The sequence below is a fragment of the Euwallacea similis genome, chromosome 21 (assembly GCF_039881205.1).
Source record: "Euwallacea similis isolate ESF13 chromosome 21, ESF131.1, whole genome shotgun sequence".
In the NCBI taxonomy this organism is placed as follows: Eukaryota; Metazoa; Arthropoda; class Insecta; order Coleoptera; family Curculionidae; genus Euwallacea; species Euwallacea similis.
In genome coordinates this window covers 274,096-300,335 of record NC_089629.1, presented here as the reverse complement: position 1 = coordinate 300,335, position 26,240 = coordinate 274,096, and the positions used below count along the sequence as shown (strand labels likewise).

Genomic DNA, 26,240 nt, shown 5'->3' with positions numbered 1-26,240 from the left:
AAAAAAATTAATATATTATATTTCCGTCATTTTCGGTAATAAATATTCAAGTATATACTACATACACTCACTTTCACATGAAATGCACCACCCAGTAATAATAATAATTAAGTCTTGTAATTTTGGCAAAATAATGCTTCATAATAGAGTATCAAATGATCAGACTTTCAGTTAAAAGATACAACATTTGATAATAAAAAAAATGAATAATTAGTGACATCGCCTCGTACGGCAATGCAAGCACGTACTTTTCGCGGTATGCTTTGCAACAAATGATCCAATATCTTTCTGGGGTATTTCATTCCATGCTACCTCAAGATGATGTCGTAGGTCATCCACATTGTTTGGAGGTCTCGGTAAATTTCGAAGACGGCGACTCATCATATCTCAAAGATGTTCGATGGGCGATAGGTCTGGTGACCGTGCAGGCCAAGGCAGTATTTCCAATTGTGCTTCTTCTAGGTATCGTCGAGTAATGTTCGCACTATGTGGTCTTGCATTATCCTGTTGAAAAATGCCATTTGGTAAAGTTTGCATGAAAGGTACTAATACTGGCCTCAGAACATTGTCAATGTAGCGACGTGCGTTTAGGGTGCCTGGAACGAACACAAGAGAAGATCTTTGGCCAACACATATCGCACCCCAGACCATAACACCAGGTGTTAAAACTGTGTGGCGCCTTTCAGAAAACTGCAAATTTCTTCTTTCACCTCGGTATCGTCTTACTCTTCTACGACCTTCATTGATCCATAAACAAAATCGCGACTCGTCACTGAAGACGATATTGTTCCACTCATGATTCCAATCAATTCGTTCTTGACACCAGGCCAATCTGGAAGCTTGGTGTTGGGCGGTTAGTGGCAGTCGTAGATTTGGGCGGTATGAATGCAGGCCAAAAGACGAAATTCTTCTGTAAACTGTTGCCATCGACACCCGACGATTTAGAGCTCCCATCCAATCTACTGCAACAGACATTGTTGTTTGAAATCGATCACCAATGGCCATCCGTCTAAGAAGTCGATCTTCACGTGCGTTGCTGCTACGGGGAGGACGTCCAGCTGGACGATGTCGCTGAACCCTTTCTTCAGACCACGAAGACCATATTTTCGCAATCGTGGTGTGGTTCCGATTCATTTTTCAGGCAATCTCACGAAAAGAAAGTCCACTCTCCTTCATGCCGATAATTCGCCCTCTATCAAAATCCGAAACGTGGGAAAAATTTCGACGTTGTCTCACTGGGGGTATTTTGAGATGTCTTGTTCACAGTTCAACAACAAAATAAACTGATATTTCCATGTAAATATTATTTTATCGCCGTTTCTCTACAACATCTACAACCACAACATACAGGACAAAAATCATTTTAACAAAACAGCATACATACTACAATACGCCGACGATACTGCACTAATTGCACATGACAGAACTACAACTAAGGCTGTTGCAAGACTGCAGACACTAACAAACAATACAATGACGTGGTTTTACAAATGGAGACTAACACCAAACGTCGCGAAAAACCAACTACTACTAACACATCATCGAATTAAAGATAACTCCCCGACAATAATAACAGACGGACAAAGAACAACACCAAAACAAGAAGTAAAATACCTCGGTATAATACTTGACCAAAAACTGAAATTTACAAAACACGTACAAAACGTAAGATCGGAGGTTATTAAAAGATCAAAGCACTTCAGAGGACTTACGTACAAGGACAAAGGAGTCAGTACTAAAACCGCAACCAATATATACAAAGCGATCTGCAGACCGTTACTAGACTACGGACACATATTGAGAGCGAATGCTTCAGTTAAGACAAAAAAACACATACAGGTAACAGAACAAATTGCACTAAGACTAATAACAAAAATTAGACACCCTCAAAACCCCTTGCACAACCCTTCCAACGAACTCCTGTATGAACGCACACAACTGACTAAAATAACGGAAAGATTAACGCATCTAGAAGCGAAATGGAGGGACAACCATCACAATTGGACTTTACTGAACCTCTTTTGCCTAACAAGACAGACGAGACAACACCGATTCCTGTTCCCCTCTAAAACCCTGCTGGACTACTTCATGGAGTGAGTTTTTCATTTTTCCGGCTGTCTAATTGTTTGTTTTCTTCCCTTCTATTAGTTTTAATACCTTTAAGTTGTATTTCACGGGCAGAAAGACCACATTGGTCGATAGCCCATTTCTTAATTGAGAAATAAAGATTATATATATATATATTATTTTATTTATTTACAATTGAATAAAAAATCTAATAATTCGATGACAAAAAAACCACTAGCATTCTTTCTTTTTTACTGAAAGTTTGATCATTTGATACTCTATTATGAAGCATTATTTTGCCAAAATTACAAGACTTAATTATTATTATTACTGGGTGGTGCATTTCATGTGAAAGTGAGTGTATATATTATATATATGTATATATACAGGGTGGGCCACGAGTAACGCCTCGGAATCTCATGACAAAGCCAAGAGATTTTTTAACCGTTTCTTTTTTGAGACGTATACAGACTAACTAGAGCTACATTTTAAAATTATTTTCAAAGTATACAGAGTGTCCCAAACACATGTAATTGATCAAAGTTGCATTTTTTTTAATGCTTTTTGTTAATATTGTTAAAATTGTAATATACAAATATACGCAAGTAAATAATTAATTCTCCTATCACCATAATCATGTCTATTCGTCCTGGTATCGAATAGGAAAACATCTTTCCAATTAAAATTTTTTAACACTTCAAATAAACAAATCACTTTTAACTAAATATGACAGATCTAAACAAGATGGCAATGTAACTTAATGTCAAAATTCCATGGATATCTTGGCAATTTCATATGGCATAATGTTAAAATTGGGGATTTAGATATTTTTATAAAAATGTATGTTTTTTGCGAAAATGAGTAGAGCTAGGTATAGGGAACCCTAATGATATTCGATAGATAAGTAAATTTGACATCTAACAGTAACACAACATACCGGGTGTCCCATTTAAATTAAAGAAGTTATTAACAGTTAAAAGTTGAACGAATTTGGCGCAATTTTTAGAACACCCTGTACAATTCGCCGACTTTTTGAAACTTACAGTATAAAATTTGGTCCCTTGACGGCTTCCTATTAAAATTTTATTTTAAAAACTTAAATATGGGATGAGAGATTGGGTGTTGAAAATTATCTTGCATCTTGACAAAAACTGAATTATTTCAAAAACTGCTAGAGTTAGATACCATAAACCTTAATACAACTTAATTTTATTTTAATGGTTGAGTTCAAAAATTATATAATATACCCCATCCCATTTTAAAAAATGCAACTTTGACCAATTACATGTGTTTGGGACACTCTGTATACTTTAAAAATAATTTTAAAATGTAGCTCTAGTTAGTCTGTATACATCTCAAAAAAGAAACAGTTAAAAAATCTCTTGGCTTTGTCATGAGATTCCGAGGCGTTACTTGTGGCCCACCCTGTATATATATATATATATATGTAGGATCCGCTCGTCAGATCGCTCTAACTCTTCTAAATGTAATTATTACTGTCTGACCAAATCGAGACACCAACGGGAAAGTCCGAATATTTGTTAGATAGTATTAGTTAAATTAGGGTTGAGGAACCGAGGGGGATTAAAAAGTGAGGTACCTCGATGTTACGCCCATGCGTATCGTACCTGAGTTCGAGTGATTCTCGGCTGTTGCTGGGTTCTCCCAGTAACCTCCTAGAATCTGTGTCACGGAAAAAACCCAAAAAGCGAACATCTCTTTGTTTGAACCAAGGAAGAAGGGCCTGAGGATGGTTGCTAAGGGCTCAAACAAAGGATGGTTCGTGGTGCTGGCTCGCAGCAGCCAGATGTTGTAACGGTCGCTGGCCTCTACTCGAGGTACGACACTGGTTTATTACCCCCAGGTTTAATATTTAAGATTTGTGACAAGGAGAATCGCCCTCTTTGATATCCGGAGTGAACGACGAACTAAGTGACGCGAGTTTTTACTAATTAAGTTACCATTTAAGCTTCGTATTGTACCCTATCCCAATTATACATAAACCCTAGACAACCGAATAAAAGAAAAACCCACATATATATATATGTAGGAGATTTATTAGTTTTTAAGTTCTGTAGATGTAATATTAGAAGAGACAATAAGATGAAGGGCAGGCTGACAGCCTTCTTAAGAAAAAGCATTGTCGAGCGAGGTCACTAATGCCAGGACGCTCTTAAGTGGCCATGTGTGCTAATTATTTGGGTGACACTAAACTATTGGTTCCTTTGTAATAGGGACTAGCAGGTACTTTTCCCACGGTTCTGAAGGACTCACCAGAACTGGGAAAGTTAAGACAACAGGGACAAAGAACTGGCAGTTAATAGATTGACGAGCAGAAAAGTGGTCGTGGGGTAGTGAATTCGCTAGTCTGTCTTTTCATTCTTTGACTTTTAAAGAGATACCTTTCCTCCAAAATGGAAAACGCATCAAACGCTATTCCGACATATATATATATCGTTGAAAAGGGTTTAAAATTGTCTATTTTGTTAAGCCATGGCCACCTATGACTTATATTTGAAAAATGAATTTGTAGGAAAACTGTGAATAGCAGAAAAAAAATGAGTACTGTATCAGATTCCACCTAAAAAAGGTGCTACAGTAATATTTTTACGCAATTCCAATATTTTAATAAATAAGAAAGTTATTGGCAATTTTCAAAATGGCTAAAAATCGAAAAACCTTCTATATCTTAGTGGGTTGTGATGATATCGGAAAACGCTTTTTGGCATTAAACATTTCTCAAAAATTGAGCCTGTGACACCTATCTAATCTCATTAATTTACGAATATCTGCTAAAACATTAGGTATCTACTTAACTATTGTCTGTTACAGTTTTTACAATTTCGGTGATGATGCGCGAATCTGTGATTGTGAAATTAGACAAGAGCTTGCTTAAATTTCAAAATCCAATTTATTTGTGATCTAACTTTCTTCTTTTAGCCGCAAACCGTAACGATTTCTATTTAGTTTCTAAAGAACAACGACATATATATTTAAATTAACTTATTACCACTTTTTTAAGAATTTCTTCAATATTTCTGCTATATCCGGCCTCTGGTACCGGTCCGATTTTTCTATTAAAGGCATCATATCTATTTCATGAAAGGGGCATGCCTAAAATTTAGAAAACAATTTGATTAAGTCATTGATAAAAATAATAATATTTCATACCCGTAACAACTTAAACACATCCGCCTCAGTCAAAGTATTCCAGTCGCAAGTGTTAAATGAATAGTTTAGCACTTCCTGCCAAGCCCTTTTCAATATTTCAGTTAGGCACCGGTTGCTCAGAAATTCCAAATAGTCCCGTACATCATCCATCTAAAACAATTTTTAAAACAAAAGTACTTACAAAATTTCAATTTCAGTCATCAATGCCACAACACAAAACAATTTTGCTAAAATTTCATAGTTGAGTTTCAATGGTAGCCAAATTATTATAAATATTAGTAAACCTTAAAGATGCTCCACCGATAGCCGGTTCAAGTACCGTGTACCACCTAATACGTTTCTCAGATGGTACATGGTGTACAACAAAATCGTATCACAATATTAAGTTACAAATTACTGGGAAGAACGTAAACCCCCTAAGCCGCCATGCGATATTGGGGAACACTTTGAATTCCACGAGATCTGTAGGGGAAGGATAAATGTTGCGTTTCACAATGATCATATACGAAAGTATTTTTTCTATGCAGGGTGGAATTTTTAAAATTATATATAATGACATAAAAATTACAGAAATAGGCATTATATGCTTTATTCTTACCAAATTAAATTTCAGTGAGGATTCAATAATGTAATCCCAATACTTGATATTGTCGCACTCCTCATAAATACGACAAATATTTGCGATACATTTAAAAGCCTCTGGAATATTTGTTGTTGCCAACTGTCTTAGAAGTTTTTTTCTAGACTTTTGATCTAGATATGCAGTGGAATCACAGAATACTCCTATTTCATTCATTTTTGCAATTATACACATTTTATCCACCATTTTCCTACAAAAAAGAATGACATATTTCTCTAGCCATCTCCTTATATTAAAGAATCTGACAAAGATGCATGACCAAAATGAAAATAAAACAATAAGAGATGTGATACAAATTCTATAATATAAGACACAAAAATAGGTCATTATAGAGGTGCCTTTTTAAATTTACAGTTGCAAAAAATTATATCTTCTACGCGAATTTGGTCTCATTTGACTACGTCTCATTCATATGTCTTGCTGTTTTCAAAATCCCTATACTTCGACAAGAATTTATGGTTTCCTATATACAGGGTGGCGCACTTCACCTCCCGTCTCCTATAACTCGGTTATCATTGACAGTAGGATTTCGATATTTTGTATACTTTACCTGTGTCTTAGGACGTACTCCAGGAAAATATTTCTAATTATACAGGGTGTCCCAAAAAAGTGTGTCGATACCGAACTTTTTTTTTTTATGAAACACCCTATTTTTTTTCACATTTAAATGCTTTCTACGATTGTCTACATATTCCTAAAATTTTGTTGAGATCGGTTAAATAATACAGGCGAAAAAAATTAAAAACTGAAAAAAATTACATTTGCGCCTCTGCTTGAAAAAATAATAAAAAATAGAGATAATGTCTATATAAAGAAACTACTCAAGATGCTTATTAAGCATGGTTTATTAGTTTTATTAAAAAAGTTTCGATGATCGATATTGTACAGGGTCTCCAAAATTTAGCGTCACATTTTTCAAACTTCAAAGTGTTTTATTTTTCTTATTTTAAATTGGGACCCCCGTATATTTTAATTTAGTTCGATGCAGAATTCAAAAACAAACATTTTTCGAATTACATGTCTGACGCAATTCCTAACACTTCAAGAGTTGTTCGCGGAAAACCATTCTTATAGTAATTAAATTGATTAAAAAACTACGGTTGCTATGACAATCGAATTATTTATAGGACTTATTTTATAATTGCAATTATCTTACAACCATTACACGTCTAAAGTATGTGTTTGAAATTTTTTTTCGAATTTGTTCAAAGCCACCTTCGATTTTTTTATGAATTGCAGAAGGTTACAAGACCTTCCATAGTCGTCTTAATTTGTGTCTTCAACAGAACGGAGGACATTTCGAATTTTGTTCAGTTTTTAATTTTTTTCGCCTGTATTATTTAACCGATATCAACAAAATTTTAGGAATATGTAGACAATCATAGAAAGCATTTATATGTGAAAAAAAATAGGGTGTTCCATTAAAAAAAAAAGTTCGGTATCGTCACACTTTTTTGGGACATCCTGTATAATTAGAAATATTTTCCTGGAGTACGTCCTAAGACACAGGTAAAGTATATAAAATATCGAAATCCTACTGTCAATGATAACCGAGCTATAGGCGACGGGAGGTGAAGTGCGCCACCCTGTATGTATGTGTATTGAGTAAATTGACAATTTCTAAACTAATAAAAATAACGGAATTTAATTTAAAAAATATAATTTATATCACGACTTTTTCGCCTTAAAGCATCTTTAAAATAGCATTATTTACATTGGATTGGAAGAAATGCTATCACAGCTATTTCGGCATTTTTTTCAAAAAGATACTTGAGCATGCACCAAAGGAAGACATTTTATTTAGATCTTAGCGAAAACTCACACAAAATCCTTAATATCCTGATCGATTAATGCCTCTATATTTTCAGGGTCGTTAATAAAGAAAACGCATATCAAAGCGTTTGCTTTGTAATGCAGGGAAACTTTTTTTGATTCTGGCTTTGCTCTTCTAGACTCTATACCTTGCTCAAGAAGATAATGACACCATTCATTTTTTTCCTCTCCACTGCATAAATAAATTGCCCTACGAACATCGAACAAATTACTTACGCTCTTATATTACAAACACTAGAATCCATGACAAACCTTTTTAAATGGTCACATCCATCTTTATCTGGCAAACGTCGCCAGTCTAAAATGAGTGGTGTTTTCTCGTTCAACAGGTTGGCTAATACCATTAATTTCTGTTTACTGGGATCGAGTTTGAATAGAATGCAAAGTTCGTCCACAGCTTTGTTAATGTCTAAAAATTGCAACCATTTTACCCGGATTACGAATTCAATCAAAATCAATTCAGTGGGAACATAAGGAATTTTTAGCTCAAGGGAATTAATGAAACACTTAGATTGCCAACAGAAAAATGCAACAGCATAATTGTTATAGCGAAAACATCACTTCTGGACTTCGCATTATGCCAACTGATAGAAAATTTTACCATAAACGTGCGCTAACATCTCTAGTTCGTGTCTCGTGCTACTGTGCTACACATCACTAATTAGACATATCTTGATAAGCCGGAAACTAGTCGGTCTGCCTGTCTCCTATTTTCTTGATAAGGCTAAATAACTATTACCTGGACAACTTGACTCGCTGCCAGGGGACCCTATTCTCGAATCATTGCAAAGGCTCCAAAATAGCTTGGGGCAATCATTGATTTTTTCTAAATACTTGTCCTCCGCTAGTTTATATTTGTGAAGGATATGCGTTGCTGAACAATTGAAATATCTCTGCTTCACCTAATAATTCAGAAATAAAATGTTCTAATATCGTGAGACAGAGCAAAAAATAACTTTAAATACATATAATTACTCCACCTTTTCATAGATTTCATAGCATTTTTCTTCGCTACTATCCTCATTCTTCAACATCTTGGCATATTTATAGCTTAGTTTAGCCATATGCACTTTGTCAGCACCCGGAGGCATATCGCACATCATAGTATAAATGGCAGCAGTCGCCTGCTCTAAATTGTTTATGATTGTTGCACATTCATCCACGCTGGCGATGAGGTGCTCGTTCCGTAAATATAAATCCCAACTTCCGTTTGAGCTTGGAGATGAAAAAAAATCGACCAAAACGCTGTTGATTGCATATGAGCATATGTCGAGACGACTGAGGTATTCCATGCCTGAGCTAGAGAGTTGTATCCATTCTTTATAGGTGCTCAAGTTGACCTGGCACACGAAAAGAAATATCACTTTTAAACTAATGCCACTAGAAATAATCTACTATTAAAAAAAATACTATTATTATCAGACAACCTTGAAAAACAATATTTAATCGTTCATAAAAATACCATTTTGATTGGTGGTTCATATGAACCCGAAAGATTTGCAATGGATATGATTCGTTGATTCGAACATGATACAAAAATAATTAACCAAATGGACTTTATAATCCACAAATTACCTCACTTTTGACGATATTCCATATATCAGTAGAGCGGAAACTATTAGATAACGGAAGTCTAAACTCTGAAAGTGGATCAATCACGGTCCTGGATTTTTGAATCGCAAACCATTGCTCTAATTCCGAACGACCTGGACTGGTAACTCTCCTGTATGACTTGAGGAAATGAACAATAGTGCCGTAAGTTTCCAGGCTTGAGTTGTCCAGAAATCCATCTGCGTAGCAGTTTAATTCTTCGCACAGACGTAGTAGAACTGTGAATACTTCATAATAGTAAAAGTTGACCTAGAAAAAAGTATCAGTATATTATTTTTAATCTAATTACTACGCACATGTGGCCAAATGTCGTAAATCAGGTGCAAAATTTTCATTTTATCAGTTATCTGATATACGATTTTTGAGCAGATGGCCAATAACTCGCTTTCCGAGTTTTCGATCACAGCATTCTTCCTCCCACGTATATCAGTTACATACTTGACGTCTGGCTGCCAGTTTAAAAGAACTCTGGAAATCCAAGAGATTAATGTATAGTCAACCTATATTGGCTGAAAACAGTACAATTTCAAATACTTCAGGTAACAGCTTTGCAAATTCATTTCAAAATCTTTACAGTACTCCGGAAAATGTTCAGTTTTCAACTTTCCTTCAGTTACCAAATAATCAAAGCGCGACTCTGTGGTGTTACAGAAAAATGAGCCATACGAAACACTCATATCCAGCAATTTAAACCACCATTTGCAAAGACATTTGAGGTTTAAAAGATATTCCTTTTCTACAGGCTTAACTTTGTCTGTCTTTATTAAATCCAATCCTATAGAAGCAACTACAGACATTTTTTCAGGCTGGTGTTTGCAGAGTTTTAAGCATTTGGAAAGAAGTTGTTTCCGGAGTTTTTCTTCAGGATATATAAATATAAGATCGCAAAGCAGCATTCCGTCCAAAAAAGTATGGCCAATTATAACGTCAATGGCTTTGGTCAGGACAGTTTGCGCGAAGGTTTGTAAGGTACATACAAAAGAATCAGGCTCTTGTAGGTGATTGAAACACTGTTGAATGGTTTTCACCATATATAAAACCCTTAAGATTTGATGTTCATCTACAAGCAAAGCTTCAAGGCTTGTGAGGAAGGTTTCTATCTCATGTTGTAATTTAATCTGAAAGAAAATCATAAACTATACCGATGTACAGTCAGTCCCAGCGTTTCTACTATAAGAGTTAGACAAAAATTTGTGTAACTCTTTTTTTTTACTTGATAAAGAAATAATGAAAATTGATTTGATTATAGTAGGTCTTGAAACCGCAAAATGGAGAAATGACAGATTAACAAATTGTATGATCAAAAATTCAAAATGTTGAGTTCTGTATAGTTAGTCAATGCAACCTAAAAAAGGCAGTGTTTCTCATAATGGCTTTGTAATGTAAAAACTCAAAATTGTTCATTTATTATTTTATCTCGGAGGATCATTAAAGAAACCCGCTACGGCCCAATTTGATATCTTATTATTACTTAAGTAATATTGGCCATAAAATCTTGAAAATACCTCAATGTATACCGGTAGCTGCGCCCTTTCTGCCAAAAAAAAAACCATATTTTTATTTTCGATAAACTACCCATCAGCAAACCCATAATGAAGAATCCACCTTGCCTAGTTCTCGTTGGATCCCTATGCGTTACTAAAGAAAAATATAAAGACTACTCACCGATCTGATAGAATTGTTTTCTGCTGATACTGAAAAATAATTTTTATTAACAATATTTTTTAAGGTAAATAAGACAACTTACCAGTTAAACTTGTATATAAATTAAGCATCATCTTAATGGGCTCAAATGATGATGTGCCAAAATTTCTAGGAACATATGTTCGATGTAATTCCAAAAAACCTCTAAGTTCGGTTTCCACAACACCAATATAACACGAAAAATCAACTAAGCGTGTTGCATCTAAACTAGTCGATAAAAACCCATCCTTTTCCTCATAACACAATAAAGCCTTAACGCACAACTCTTTGGCTAAGTGTATCGTTTCGTTGTTGGACTTAAAACCATTGATTGTGTCATTTTTAGTTTCAATAAAGTCCAAAAAAGTTTCGTTGTTGCTGTGATCGAGCCGAAGTACGCTAGAGTTTAGAATCGTCATGGCGCATTGCACGAGAACTTCTGGGTTTGAAAATTCTTCCAATAAATGGTTGCCCATTTCCACCAGCAGATCCAAATCGTAAATCATTTGTAGGTACTGGATAATAAGTTCTTCCACCGGTTCTCCAAAAAGTGAGGCAAGTTGAGTACAATGTCTAATTTGATTTGGTAAACTTGGACATTCTGGAACACGCGCAATTAAAGTATACAGAGTATTCCAAAAAAGTTGTGCCAAATTTAATGAGGGGGATATTGCGGTGAACAATTTTTGCATATGAACTCCTAATCAAAAATAAACCGTTTTGGCTCAAGAGTCATTTTTGTGAAACATATTTCGATATTTAACTTAAGTGTGTACAATAAAAGAACAAAATAAACACTTTTTTGTCTCCTGTTATAATAAGAATCTTTATTAAAGCGCTCCTATGAAAATACAATATAGAATATGGTTCCAACATGACGGGTACACCTGCACATTTCGTCTGTACTGTGTAGTTTCATCTAAACCAATATTTTTATGAGCAATGGATTGGAAGAGGACTTATCAAGTGGCCAGCGCTAAGTCCCAATTTAAGTCCGTTAGATTTTTTATTAAGGGAGTTGCATCAAGTTGTTAGTGCATGAAACTGTAGTCATGCAAAAAGAATTGTTGAAAAGAGTGATGGTGTAATCTCTTTATTCGTACAACAAGATTTGCTCATCTTACGACGGGTGCGCAATTCAATGATTCAAAAAACAAATTTATGTGACCTGGTTGGGAGTCGTCGTTTTAACACGTTAACCGCCATGAAGCCTAAACCATGGGTTTCACTTTTTCTGTCAAATCGGCTCCGAAACCCATACACTGGGTTTCATGTTACACCGGCACTTTAGGCACCGAAAGTCAGCGGATGGGTTTCAAAAAGCACTGCTGCTTATGGGGCGAAATTATTAGGTGGACCAAAATACCCAACGAGCCTACGAATTTTGTTTTTGTTTTTGCAAAAATATTCATTGCAATAGTAAATGTAAATGTTTATTGAACAAATGCTTTATTATTACATAAATAAAAATTTAACAGATTTCCAAGTTCTTTAAAATAAGATAATGTATTTACAATTTAAAAGCTTTGTGTTTCAAAAAAACATGGCAAACAGAAAAAACGTTCACACTTTTGACACTTATATCGTGATTTTGACGTCTTCACTTGGGCTTCTTTTCGTCCTTTTTCTTCGCTATTTTTCTTGTAACAATGTACGCATTTACGTCGATCCTTGGTTAGGATTTCTTCCATAATATGATTTTCTACATCGGGCAAGTTTTGGTTGATTTCTTCCAGAGATTCGTAATCTTGTTCAAGTAAGGAGGCTGCGAGAATTTCCCGAAATTGCGTTATTTGTAGTTTGTTTTGTGTGATAGCCATGTAAGTAATAAATACATCGACGACTGTAGTTCCTAGTAGTATTTCGAAGGCCAGCTTTCTGTACCACTTGACTCCTTTGCGTAAAGGTGAAGAATACGATTTGAGTTGATCTGATAGGTCAATAAAAGACTTACTGGCATTGTAGTCCAATACTAAGTTTGGTTTTTCAATTACTTTTCTGTGTTTCTGAACCTGTTTTGTACTATCTGTGTGTATTGTACTCAAGAATAATATATCCCGTTTATTGAGCCACTTCAAAACTATTACTCCCGTGTTACTACTTTCCATTGAATATAGTTCTCCTTTGTATTTTAATTTTTTTGTTACTACGTCTTTGGGAGTATTTTTTCTGTTACTTCGTAACGTACCTACTAAATGTGTTTTATGTTGTTGCAGTTCATGTTAAAGCGACACTTGTGTAATAATTATCCGTATAAAGAATTCTCCCATGATCTAGGAGAGGCTTCATAAGGGAAAGGACAGTGGATACAGTTGCCGGTTTTTCGAAATTTTTATCTTTGCCACAATATACTTTTAAGTTATAAGTATATCCGTCTTTGCAGCAGAGTTTATATATTTTTATTCCGAATTTGAATCGTTTGTTCTTTATGTACTGCTTAAATGTATGCCTTCCTCTAAATGGCACTAGGGTTTCATCAATACATACCGACCTTTCCGGAATATACACCTCTTGGTATTTCTTGGTCAACCTGTTCAGCAAAGGTGATATCTTTCCTAAGCGATCGGATTTATCAACATTCTCATTATCGCTTAAATGAAACATTCGAAGAAGTAACTTAAATCTGTTTCGGGATAAGTGGGAAGATATTTCGCTTGCATAAAAGGGGTTTTTAGACCAGTAATCAGTGATTTTTGGTTTTTTGTCTAATCCCATCCATAAGACAATACCTAGGAACTTCAATACTTCTTTTTTATTCGTGTCTTTCCATCTATGCATCCGAGAATTCTGTGGCAAAGGCTTATTCAAGGCCTGTTGAGCGTACCTATTTGTTTCAATGACAATCATTTCCAATAGATCATCATCAACAAATTCTCCAAATACTTCAAGTTGAGTCATTGCATATTTATCAAACAAACCAGAAATAATTCCTACATTCCGAACGTCAAAATCTAATTGTTTCAAACTGGAACCATTTATTTCGCCCCACACCAAATTTTTGATTGCAATCTCTTCTTTCTGGATATTTTCGTTTGAAAGTTCAGCGCTAAATTTTGCGATAACATCGTCTATTATCGCATCTACTGAAGAGTCGCTAACAACAAATCCAGAACAGCTAACAGAAGGTTCATGATGATCCGAATTAGAAATTGTCCTAAAAAAAGCGTGGGTAAATAGCTATTACGACTACCTTGAAAATGAGCAAAAATGCGCTACTACTATGAAAATAGCAAAGTGGAAACTAATTCAGTTTTATTATAGCATTGTCTAATTATTTAGCAGATATTTTAAAAAAAAACTTCAAAATTACTTACGTTTTAAATTTTTTTATCGGGCGGTATTCAAAATCATCATCGCTGCTTTCACTATCACTCGCACTAGGATTATATTCATCCGAAAGCAGTTCGTCCCACAGTTTTTGAAGTTTTCTATTTTCTTTTTCGTAATCACCAGCCATTTTTGTAATTATCACTGGATTACGCTGATAAATACGACCACTTTGCGAGTACAAAAAGAAACACAGTGCACATATGCACCTAATGAGAAAACAATAACTATTGGTAGTGGCTGGAAGTATTTATCCTATTTATCCCGGAAAGCAGAGAGGAATATTTGACAAGTATCAACAGAAATATACTCAATAGTTCGCGTCGCAAACATGTCTCTCCTGAAACCCACGTATGGGTTTCATGGCCTGCAACCACTTTAGACTCCGAATCTCAAACGTTGGATTTCATTTTCAAAGTGTGTTTTTACTGATTTTTGGCATTTTTATAATAAAAGTCAAATATACAGGGTGAGTTTTTTAAGTGTGTCATGTAAATATCTCTGAAGTTATGAGTTTTAGAAAAAAAAGTTTCAAATAAAAAAGGGATTATATGAAAGGGGAAAACTTTTGGCATCATCACTGTTTCGATTCAAGGTCATCTTCAGGCTCTAATCAAAGTCAACTTTGTTTTTTCAAATGGAAACCCCACATTTTTTTGACAGATTCTAATTTGTTGTTCAAAACAAACATGTTTTTACTTGAAACATTTTTTTATTCATTTGATAGTTTTGGCACAAATTGACATTTTTAAAGAATTTTGTTCTAACGAAAATGCTTGTATCGATACATTCAAGAGAAGAAATTAAAAAAAAAAAAAACATTATTTTTAAACAATTCAATCAAATAAGTGTTCATAATGATGTCCTTCTACTTTAATGCATTTAGCGATCCTCATTTTGAATAACTGTTGGATATTCCAATATGTTTCTGGTCGAATAAAGAAATAATAAAATAACGTAATAAATAGATGTTTTATCAATTTGTAAACAAGTAGAACCCACAGTCCTACTCGCTTACAATTTTAATTCAGTTTTAGAATAATAAATATTGTAAAATGGCAGTGCGATTTTCAAAAGACGAAAAAATTGAATTTATTTTAGCTTATGGCGAATCAGGTAGAAGTTCTACTGCAACGGTGCAGCGTTATGCCGAGCGTTTCCCACAAAACGTACTTCTGTCACGGACTTTTGTCAATAAAATTGTTAGTTTATTTCGAGCAACAGGAAGTGTCGAAATACAAAAAAGAGCACGCTCAAAGACTGTCGTTGAAAATGAAGACAATCAAATTGATATTTTAGCTGCCATTGCACTTGATCCTCATGTAAGTACTCGCCAGCTGGCTGAAGAGTCTGGTATTTCACAAAGTAGTGTTTGTAAAATTTTAAAAAATCATAAGTTTTATCCTTACCACTTCTCTCTTCATCAAGAACTACATGGTGACGATTTTCAAAACCGAGTTACCTTTTGTACTTGGGCTCAAAGAAAAATCAGACAAAATGATGATTTTTTCTTGAATGTGTTGTTTTCGGACGAGTCTGGATTCACAAACCATGGGCAAGTTAACAGACACAACATGCATTACTGGGCTGTTGAAAATCCCTATTGGTTGCGAGAGGTGGAAAACCAGCGTCCATGGACTGTAAATGTTTGGTGTGGCATTGTAGGAGAACATTTAAATGGCCCTTTTTTATCGATGGAAATCTTAATGCTGCAAAGTATCTCGATTTTTTAGCACATGACTTGCCAATACTTCTGGAAGAAGTAAATCTAAATCGACGAATGACCATGTGGTATCAACATGATGGGTGCCCAGCTCATTATGCAACAGTTGTTCGGGAAAAATTGGATGAAATGTTTCCTCAAAAGTGGATTGGTCGTGGTGGTTATGTTAACTGGCCAGCACGTTCACCAGACTTAACATCTCCAGATTTCTTTCTTTGGGGGTACTTAAAAGAAATTGTCTACGCTGAAGTACCAACAACTGCTGAAAACATGAAAGAAAGAATAAAAGTAACTTGCCGTAACATTCTACCAGAAACATATTGGAATATCCAACAGTCATTCAAAATGAGGATCGCTAAGTGCATTGAAGTAGAAGGACATAATTTTGAATACTTATTTGATTGAATTGTTTAAAACTTATGTTTTTTAAAATTTCTTCTCTTGAATGTATCGATACAAGCATTTTCGTTAGAACAAAATTCTTTAAAAATGTCAATTTGTGCCAAAAATATCTAATGAATAAAAAAATGTTTCAAGTAAAAACATGTTTGTTTTGAACAACAAATCAGAGTCTGTCAAAAAAATGTAGGGTTTCCATTTGAAAAAACAAAGTTGACCTTGAATCGAAACAGTGATGATGCCAAAAGTTTTCCCCTTTCATATAATCCCCTTTTTATTTGAAACTTTTTTTTCTAAAACTCATAACTTCAGAGATATTTACGTGACACATTTAAAAAACTCACCCTGTATATGACAGTGATGTAATCAAAAAATCATTTTAAAATAAAGTTTCGTTTTAGGCCCCATCGACTAAAATTTCAAATGTATGGTGGGTGGTTAACGTGTTAAATCTTTATTATATATTTTTTCTGCGTTATCTTGATGATAAAAAAATGAATTAAATATCGAAGTTTTTGTGTCAACGAACTAACATATTTTCGAACAAAAATGACTCTGGAGGCAAAATGGTTTACTTTTGACTAAGGGTTTCTATGCAAAAATTGTTCACCATAATGTCCCCTATAATCTTCTTAAGTTTCGCACAACTTTTTAGAACACCCTGTATATGAAATTGTTAAAGAATAGCTGGGTTCTTTTGTACCATAGATTTAATTTTAATGTACCAACGGTTCTATGCAAGTCAATCAGGTATCTAAACTTGAAATGTTTCAGGAGTTTCTATTTAGTTTCACTACGAGATAGTGGGCGAAAAAATCGGACGATTGATGAAATTTCAAACGTAATACGGTATCATTTATCAACCCAGCTCAATTTAAATTTGCCATGGACCCACCATCTTCGAGGATTTGGGGTGAAATTTTTTCCAACAAGTATGATCGTTTCATGATGGAAAGATTCCCTGCATTCACATTTTCTCCATACTTCAAGTAAATAGCACCGGATGCATGTGCCATTTTATATTTATAAGTTATGTCATCTAATTCACTTTTTAAGCTACGTTTCGCCAAACGGTTGAAAATGGGAGTCAATGCCTCATGATAATGCCTACTACATTTAGATTTTCGAGCATCTAGGCATTTGAAAAACAAGTGCTCAAATATTATGCCACATAGTTCTGCTACATATTCATCTGTACTATTGGTTAGGTTATCTATCAACCTCCCTGCAATCTCTATTTTGCCCTTTGATATGAGATGTTTTATCACAAAATAGTCAGCTGAAAGTTGATCATCACTGCGAATGAGTCGGATCTCATTAAAGGCCGTTTCATCGTCGGCATTATACAGAATTCGAGAGCAGTAAAGCTCTACCTAAAAATTAGTGTCAGTGAATTATATATTAGGTGTATACCTATGACTCCGCGTTTTTATTTCTAGTTCTATTTTCTTTGAAAAAATATTTTTTTATTTAAGGAATTTTATTTCATTTTTTGCTCCGTATTACCAGCTTTCTATTTATATATGATAATTGCTATATGACCTTTTAAAACTTTTCAATTAAGGTTTAAATATGTCCAATTTTGTGCCGAATAAACATCATTTGCGGGAAGCTTTGCTCTTCCTTTTCCATCTTAAGAAAAACGCCACTGCCGCTCACCAAATGCTCGTTGAGGCTTATGGCAATGGTGCTGCGTCTATAAGAACTTGCCAACAATGGTTTCAGCGCTTCAAATCAGGTGATTTCGACCTCAACGACAAGGAGCATGGTAAGCCATCGAAAAAATTTGAAGACGAAGAACTGCAGGCTTTGTTGGACGAAGACGCCGCGCAAACGCAAGAACAGCTCGCATCTTCCCTTAACGTCACGCAGAAAACGCTTTCGGTTCGTCTTCACGCTATGGGAAAAATTCAGAAGGAAGGAAAATGGATGCCTTATGAATTGACGGAAAGGAACAAAGAGCAACGAAAAACGACGTGTGAGATCTTGCTTGAACGTTTTCAAAGAAAGTCTTTTCTACATCGTATCGTGACCGGAGATGAAAAATGGCTTTACTTCGACAATCCAAAGAGGAAAAAATCATGGGTAAGCCCGGGTGAGCCAACAACTTCAACCGCAAAGCCAAATATCCACGGGAAGAAGGTATTGCTCTGCATTTGGTGGGACCAGCGCAGCGTACTCTATTACGAGCTTTTCCAACCTGGCGAAACAGTCACTGCCAATCGTTACGTCCAACAACTAGTGCAGTTGCGTAATCAACTCGCAGTAAAGAGGCCAGAATGGGCGGATCGACACGACAAAGTCATACTGCTTCATGACAACGCAAGGCCTCATGTCGCTCAACCAGTCAAGAACACCTTGAAGGATTTCAAATGGGAAGTCTTACCGCACCCGCCATACTCGCCAGATATCGCCCCGTCGGATTATCACCTTTTCCGTTCAATGGCTCACGGTTTGCCAGAGCAACGCTTCCAGAATCGCCAAGAAGTCCAAGAATGGCTTGATGAATGGATCGCTTCAAAACTGACGAATTTTTGTTACGATGGAATCCATAAACTGCCTAATCTCTGGGAAAATGTTGTCATTAACGATGGAAATTATTTTTAATAAACATTGGTAATAAATTTATACAGTTTCAAGCAGTTGAAAATGCGTAAAAAAACGCGAAGTCATAGGTATACACCTAATACATTTAGTGTTAGGGTAATCTTACATGTTTTGAAATCTGAACAGATAGGAAATAATAATTTTTTATTATGCAGTGAGATACATTCTGAAAAATCTAATTATTTGCACAGGATGGCCTTCGTAAGCTGATCCACTATCATCTTGAAAAACAAAAAGACCCCATCACCCTGTTGAGTTGTCACCCAGTATATGTATAAAAACAAGAAAAAATAGAACTTATTTAAGCCTGGAAATGTTATACCCATTTTAACTTTTTTCCAACTCTCCTGATTTTCGAAATGACGTACCTGAAGGGATAATTTTACGACAGCCACCCTGTATCGGTTTCACGAGAAAGTCGTATTAACGAAGATAATGTCGCTTCTACTTTTATAATATGTAATATACAGGGTATTTCAAATTCGACCCTCACCATTGGGATCTCGGAAACTAGAGGAGATACGAAAAAGTTTAAATGGGGGCAAAGTTGCGCAATCTAGTGCATGATCGAATACCGTTTTCAAAATTTTAATTTTCCGAGTACTTCCGAAGATATCCGAGAAAAACTAAAAATTGGAGAATCCATTTTTATTTTTTTTTAGCGTTATTTGACAAGAAAGGTTAAATCCGTAAGCACATTTTCATTGTCACTTTTTCTCAGCTACACAATGACATATTCAAATTTGCGATCCGACGTTTCGTCTTTCGGCTACCATCATCAACTTTATTTTTTCTTATGGGCGCCATATTGGATTTTTCAACAAAAAAATAGTGCGTTTCATTCTGAATTCATTGATATAGAAATTCTTATAATTTACTTTTTTAAAAGCCGAAATATTTAAATAAAAAGAAATATTACATAGTTGGCCTTGACTCCATCGAAAGACTTTCTTTTGTTCGCGTTATATGACAGAACTTCTCAAACGAATTTAGAGCGTGTGCAGATTTCCAATGAAAATGAGTTTCCGAAGTGAAGAAAAACGAGATATGTTAAGACTTTATTACAAATTTGGTAGGAACAGTACGAAAACAGCTCAAATGTATTTTGAGTTATATCCGGAAAGACAACAGCCGCATAGAACATTATTTAAAACTTTGGACGAACATTTAGCTGAGTTTGGTGCTTTTGAAAAACCTAAGATGAAGTATGGAAACAGAATGAAAGAAGATACTAGAAATAACCTACTGGCAGAGACAAAACTAAATTATTATTAAATGATACAACAAGTGTTCAGATTGACGACCTTCCTCCTGCATACATAAACGAACACGTCTATTTAAATTAGTGACAGCCCTAATAATATTTCTCCTTCTGATTACTCTACATTGTGTAATGATGTTTTCTCTAAGTTCTTCTATTGTGTTATAATCTCGATTCTCATATATTCTATTTTTCAAAGTGCCCCACAAAAAAGTCGTCAATTTGAGCACTTGTTGTAACATTTAATAATAATTTAGTTTTGTCTCTGCCAGTAGGTTATTTCTAGTATCTTCTTTCATTCTGCTTCCATACTTCATCTTAGGTTTTTCAAAAGCACCAAACTCAGCTAAATGTTCGTCCAAAGTTTTAAATAATGTTCTATGCGGCTGTTGTCTTTCCGGATATAATTCAAAATACATTTGAGCTGTTTTCGTACTGTTCCTACCAAATTTGTAATAAAGTCTTAACATATCTCGTTTTTCTTCACTTCGGAAACTCATTTTCATTGGAAATCTGCACACGCTCTAAATTCGTTTGAGAAGTTCTGTCATATAACGCGAACAAAAGAAAGTCTTTCGATGGAGTCAAGGCCAACTATGTAATATTTCTTTTTATTTAAATATTTCGGCTTTTAAAAAAGTAAATTATAAGAATTTCTATATCAATGAATTCAGAATGAAACGCACTATTTTTTTGTTGAAAAATCCAATATGGCGCCCATAAGAAAAAATAAAGTTGATGATGGTAGCCGAAAGACGAAACGTCGGATCGCAAATTTGAATATGTCATTGTGTAGCTGAGAAAAAGTGACAATGAAAATGTGCTTACGGATTTAACCTTTCTTGTCAAATAACGCTAAAAAAAAATAAAAATGGATTCTCCAATTTTTAGTTTTTCTCGGATATCTCCGGAAGTACTCGGAAAATTAAAATTTTGAAAACGGTATTCGATCAAGCACTAGATTGCGCAACTTTGCCCCCATTTAATCTTTTTCGTATCTCCTCTAGTTTCCGAGATCCCAATGGTGAGGGTCGAATTTGAAATACCCTGTATAAGTGTTCATACAAAATTTGTCCTTCAAAATATGTAAGACTGCAGAGACATATCTCTAGAGATAATAATAGGTACATAAGTACTAACGTCGCTTTTGAACTGTTTGGCATTAATATTATACTTCTGAAAAATTGCCAATATTGGTTCATCTTTCAGCAATTGCTCAATAATTTTAACAGTCAGATTAGTGGACTTCTCCTCAAATGCTAACATAGCAATCCTCTTTATTTCATCGCTCCACGGTTTAGAGGTGTACTCTAAAATCTCTTTTATCGCATCTAGTCGCAAATCAAAATTTCTTATGGATTTTATGATCACGTATGCAGTGTCTACCCTAAATATTTCTTCATATTTGAAGGAATCCTAAAATAGTATATTAAATATTAAACTCAAAATAGAATATGTATATGGACTACGCTTCTAAATCTTTTGAGCAGTCACAACTTACTTGTATCTGAGAGAACAAAAATAGATCAGGATCATCGCTGTATTTCAACAAAAATGGATATATGAAATCTTTCATCACGCATATAAATTGATCAAGTATCCAATTTTGGTTTATTAATGTTGTTATGATACTTAGCTTTCCATTTAAGCAGTCGATTAGAGCCAGACGAATCGCGTAATTGTTCATTAGGAGTTGGACATTGTCCAATACTGTTCTTAAATCAGTCAGTGATTCAATTAATTCCATTACTTCAGATCTCACATGACTCGAACTAGACGTTACCAATTTAAACATGTCGTCTAGAAATCTGAAAAACAGGTAAATACTGAAGAGGAGCCAGAAAAACTAGAAGAGAGCTTAGAACTTACTTAATTGCACATGGGGGAAAATCGCTTGCTGTTTCCATTTGCTGGACCGTTTTATAGACCCATTGCCCAAACAACGTAGCAGTCTGGGTCTTGTATTTTAATATGAGTGGAATAAAAGCGTTCAAAAAAGATGTGGGCATTTTTAATAGCTACAAATGAATATTTTTATGAAATGCCAGCGCAAAACACTTTAAAATAAGCTCCTTACCACACTTAAAAAATTAAGAATTTCGTTAATGCGTTGGTCATCGAGTGACGTAATACTTTGTTCGTTGGACAGAAGAGTAACTACCAGAGTCGTGGCCTCACTAACTTGTCCCTATATAACTTTAATTATTACTTAACTGTAAGAGGTTCGACTTATAAGTAGCACAAAATCGGAATATGTTAGCATGCAGGAATATATTTTTTCGGTTATGGTATGTTTTTAAGAAACCTTTTTTGTTGCACACCTCTGGCTGCTGAATTTCTGTTGAAATTCTAGTTTCTTGTCCAATTTAAGAATTTTTACGTCATTCGTAGAATATCAGATTCATAGATAGGAATTATGTGAAACTTATAAGCCGTCAAAACTCAATAGATACAATAGATGCAACTCAAATAGAATACATAAAATGGCCATTACCAGTAGTAAAAACGTTAGAAGCTCATCGGTAATATCACACTCTGAAAAATAGGTCCATTTACATTGATCATACTCCTGGTAAATCTTTGAATATGCATAAAATCTATTTAGAAGATTTTTGAATTTTATCTTTCCTTTAAATTCTGAACTATGCAGGTTGGTAATCTAAAAAAATATATTCTAAAATATGAAATTTAAAACTTCATCAAGACTCTTACGCTATCTCGTACAGTAATCTCCATAGAAGCACCGTAACAAAGTATACGTTTAGTATCATTAGGTAATTTACATTTTACTCCATCTAAGCATTGCATTTTAAAACACTGATTATGTAAAGTGTCTAATATTTTAAGTAAATCATCTATATCTTTAGTCGAACATTCTGTTTTTAGTACGATATTAATCGCCTTAGCCTCGGAGATTATCTCTTGATTAACATTAAAATGCTTGGCAAAAATTTCTGCTTTATCGAATTCGCCTCTTTCAATTAATTTCCGGACCCGCATTTCGGGCTTTGTTGGCGAAATAATTTGTAATCTTAATTCAGAGAGAGCATTGTTTTTATGAACAAAGGTCAGAAAAGCTACGTCTTCTGAATAGCCGTTAGCATCCAAAAAGTGAACAGGGTGCTCCAACTGAATATTATAAATTACTTCAAGCCCTGCAAAAAAGAAGTATTAAATTTGAATTTCATGAAGTACTTAAAACGCTCACCACGCAACGTCTTGAAGGCCTGAATCTTGGTTTCAGATTTGCTAATTCCAACGATGAATTGTTCAGAATCGTTGGTAAGTATAACAAAATTGTCCCGCAAATCTCTCAAGTTAATATAATTATCATTTACGCTATATATTCCTAAAGACAAAGGTTCCAAGATGTATAAGTTATCTTGTAAATCGCAAGCAAGGAAGTTACTGAAAACGATTAACATGCAGCTATCAACCCTTTTTTGGAATTCAGAACTCACTGCGTGAGTGAATACAATTGCTTCAATCCCATGAAGTCATCTTCTTTGCAAATTTGAGTTTCAAGGTTTATGATTTTAAGCGTTTTGCCCTCTACGCACAAATAGGGGTAGACTAAAGCGCAAACGTTTAAGGTCATATTAAAATTGAAAATAACGTCAGATTCAAATTCTTCATTTTCTGTTGTCGACGCTGACAATGCTATTCTAAAAAGACTCAATATAAGTATATACATATATATTTGAATCAGTTTTTGAAAACAAACTTTATAACTTGACCAATCTTCGTTATAAAATAAAACGTGGGCAATGAAGACGAATTATCATTAAAGATTCCTATGAAAGAGTTGGAAAAGGAATCTGAAGCTGTGTCTGCAAATTTCCTAGAAAATTCTATTTTTAATAGGCAGAAACATTTTTGGTATACTCATATTTCCAGATAGCCATAAATTGCCTTGCCACTAAAGTTATATCTAAATGTTAAATGCATAAATGGCTATGTGGAAAATCACGCATTAGGCGCACAATGTATTCATTTGCATACTTTTTAAAAATTGTCGGGAACTCTGTGATCACATCTACATTATCATCCAATTTTTTGGCAACAGTTGACAGGTCCCCAACATATATGTCTCCGCCATTAGTGCAAACTGCAATGTATTTTCCATCACTTGAGATGGAAATGCCATTTAATCTGCTATCAAACTCATAAACTAGCAACAGATCTGGTTCTTCAATACTTTCAATTATACGTAAGCAGTTTTCTATTCCTAAGCAGAGCTTTCCATTTGGCTCACAGCATGATTTTATATGCAAATGAGGCTCATAATTTTGCTAAAACCAAAGACAACTCAGTAAATAATTAAAACAGCCTAATATGTAGATACATAGTAAAACATTTTTCTTATATTTTATTAATTAGTAATGAGATGTGTGTGTATATACATATTTTTGAAACAATCTCAACGAAACATAGCAATTGGGGTTAAATACAATTTAAGAGGAATGTCAATTTACAATGTACCTTGCAACATCTCAATAGGCAGATCTATACTTTATTTATTGTGAAAAAAAATAGTTAGGTAAGTCACATGATTACTCCCTAAGCATTAAACCATCAAAAATACTTTTAATTGTGATAAAATTTTATACCCAGAGGTTATTCTCTACTACAAATCCACTGCCAGTTGCACTGTTTTGAGGAATACTGTATATTTTGATAACAAAAAATTCTCTGCATACTTTTATGTACAAATTTTTATTTAGCTGAAAACATATGAGATGTACCATTTCCATGTCATAAATTAATAAAAGTAGCACTGTGGGCCAATTTTATAAAAAAATAAGTTGGTGTCAGTCAGAAATGTAATTTTTGTATCACAATTCTTAAAAAGTTGTCAAAAACTAAATTTTATCAATTTAGCTTAAATAGCACCCGAGTTATTTAGAAAATACCATTTAAGGAGTGCCACATTCAAAGGGCCCTAACTCCCTTTTAACTTGTTTATGGACCCATCTCTGTAGGAACTTTTTTTTTATTTCAGCCTATGAAATCACCTCCTAAAGCCTCTTTTGTGCTCAACTCTGAATAAAAGTGAAATATATGAACATTGTTGCATGAATCCTGAGGGTAATAGATTCCCTGATTTTTATGTCCATCATCATATTTAAAGTCATAATGATAAACTTACTGAAACATCGACATCCTCGGATGATCGCATCACAGCCAAAGTGCAAATTTCAAAAAGACTCTGGCCATCTATCCCACGTTGTCCAAAATTGATTGTTTCCTTGAAGTTGTCGAAGCCAGTCTCAAACACATTAAAATTGGCCATGCTAATGGTTAATTAAGAGGTATAAAACCCGCGGCAGGTACCAATTAGCTAATCACTAGAAATGATGGAAAATAGCCGTTTTCCGGAGCATCGTAAAATAAGATGTAGTGCAATAAGTACTTACCCTTTTCAAATCACTTGGTATTCATGTAAATGTTGCTTGATATTAATATGGTCGGAAATGGTTAAAATTAATCTTTTTTCCGTGTTTTAATTCCGAAATAATTGAATTCGGTTATTCGGATTTTCGGTATTTTGAATTTTGATGTGAGCAGGTTGACTTTGACAGATGAACTCATGCATTCCTAGTGCACATCTAATGCGGCAATATCACTATTCTTTTCAGCTGATTATGGCATTTGTTAACATGTTAGACAGGGGTAGACGACTTCGCCGACTATATTGCTGCATTGTTGTTGCCTGAATCCGTCTTCTGTCAACCCTAAGGAATGGTACACATGAGAGAGAAAGATACTGATATATAAGGGTTTCTTGGAGATTTTCGGCTTTGTGCTTGTCATCAAGCTCTTTACATATGAGAAATCACGTTCTTTTTGTCGAAACTAAGAATTTGATTTTAGGCAGCCCGACATACACATATTGACGAGGAATTGAGTTTTATCGT

General features: G+C 34.6%; 2 protein-coding genes across 2 annotated transcripts; both read right to left on the bottom strand.

Annotated features, from left to right (window-relative positions):
- Positions 1 to 5,024: 5,024 nt before the first annotated feature.
- On the bottom strand, positions 5,025 to 25,648 carry rod (rough deal). Its single transcript, XM_066400644.1, has 24 exons — positions 25,472 to 25,648; positions 24,325 to 24,614; positions 24,047 to 24,163; positions 23,784 to 23,987; positions 23,531 to 23,730; positions 23,035 to 23,477; positions 22,817 to 22,981; positions 22,400 to 22,510; positions 22,192 to 22,340; positions 21,824 to 22,130; positions 21,463 to 21,738; positions 17,350 to 17,827; positions 11,070 to 11,606; positions 10,988 to 11,016; positions 9,845 to 10,440; positions 9,619 to 9,790; positions 9,287 to 9,571; positions 8,692 to 9,051; positions 8,451 to 8,613; positions 7,964 to 8,120; positions 7,701 to 7,901; positions 5,837 to 6,068; positions 5,239 to 5,388; positions 5,025 to 5,181 (listed from the first exon to the last, which is right to left on the bottom strand). Exons 1-24 carry the CDS (start codon positions 25,613 to 25,615, stop codon positions 5,074 to 5,076), a joined length of 5,874 nt encoding a protein of 1,957 aa, XP_066256741.1. The 5' UTR covers positions 25,616 to 25,648; the 3' UTR covers positions 5,025 to 5,073.
- On the bottom strand, positions 12,477 to 14,665 carry LOC136415997 (piggyBac transposable element-derived protein 4-like). Its single transcript, XM_066400949.1, is given in 5 exon segments — positions 12,477 to 12,494; positions 12,610 to 13,228; positions 13,230 to 14,159; positions 14,320 to 14,541; positions 14,643 to 14,665. Coding segments are annotated over 5 exon segments (1,812 nt in total).
- Positions 25,649 to 26,240: the final 592 nt, after the last annotated feature.

Excerpts from the sequence above, each read along its gene's own strand:
- rod (XM_066400644.1), bottom strand. The coding sequence starts at position 25,615 with ATGGCCAATTTTAATGTGTTTGAGACTGGCTTCGACAACTTCAAGGAA. Across the intron at positions 23,988-24,046 it reads AAGATTGGTCAAGTTATAAA|AATAGCATTGTCAGCGTCGA; the intron begins GTTTGTTTTCAA and ends GAGTCTTTTTAG. Across the intron at positions 6,069-7,700 it reads CAGGATATTAAGGATTTTGT|GAAAATGGTGGATAAAATGT; the intron begins GTGAGTTTTCGC and ends TCTTTTTTGTAG.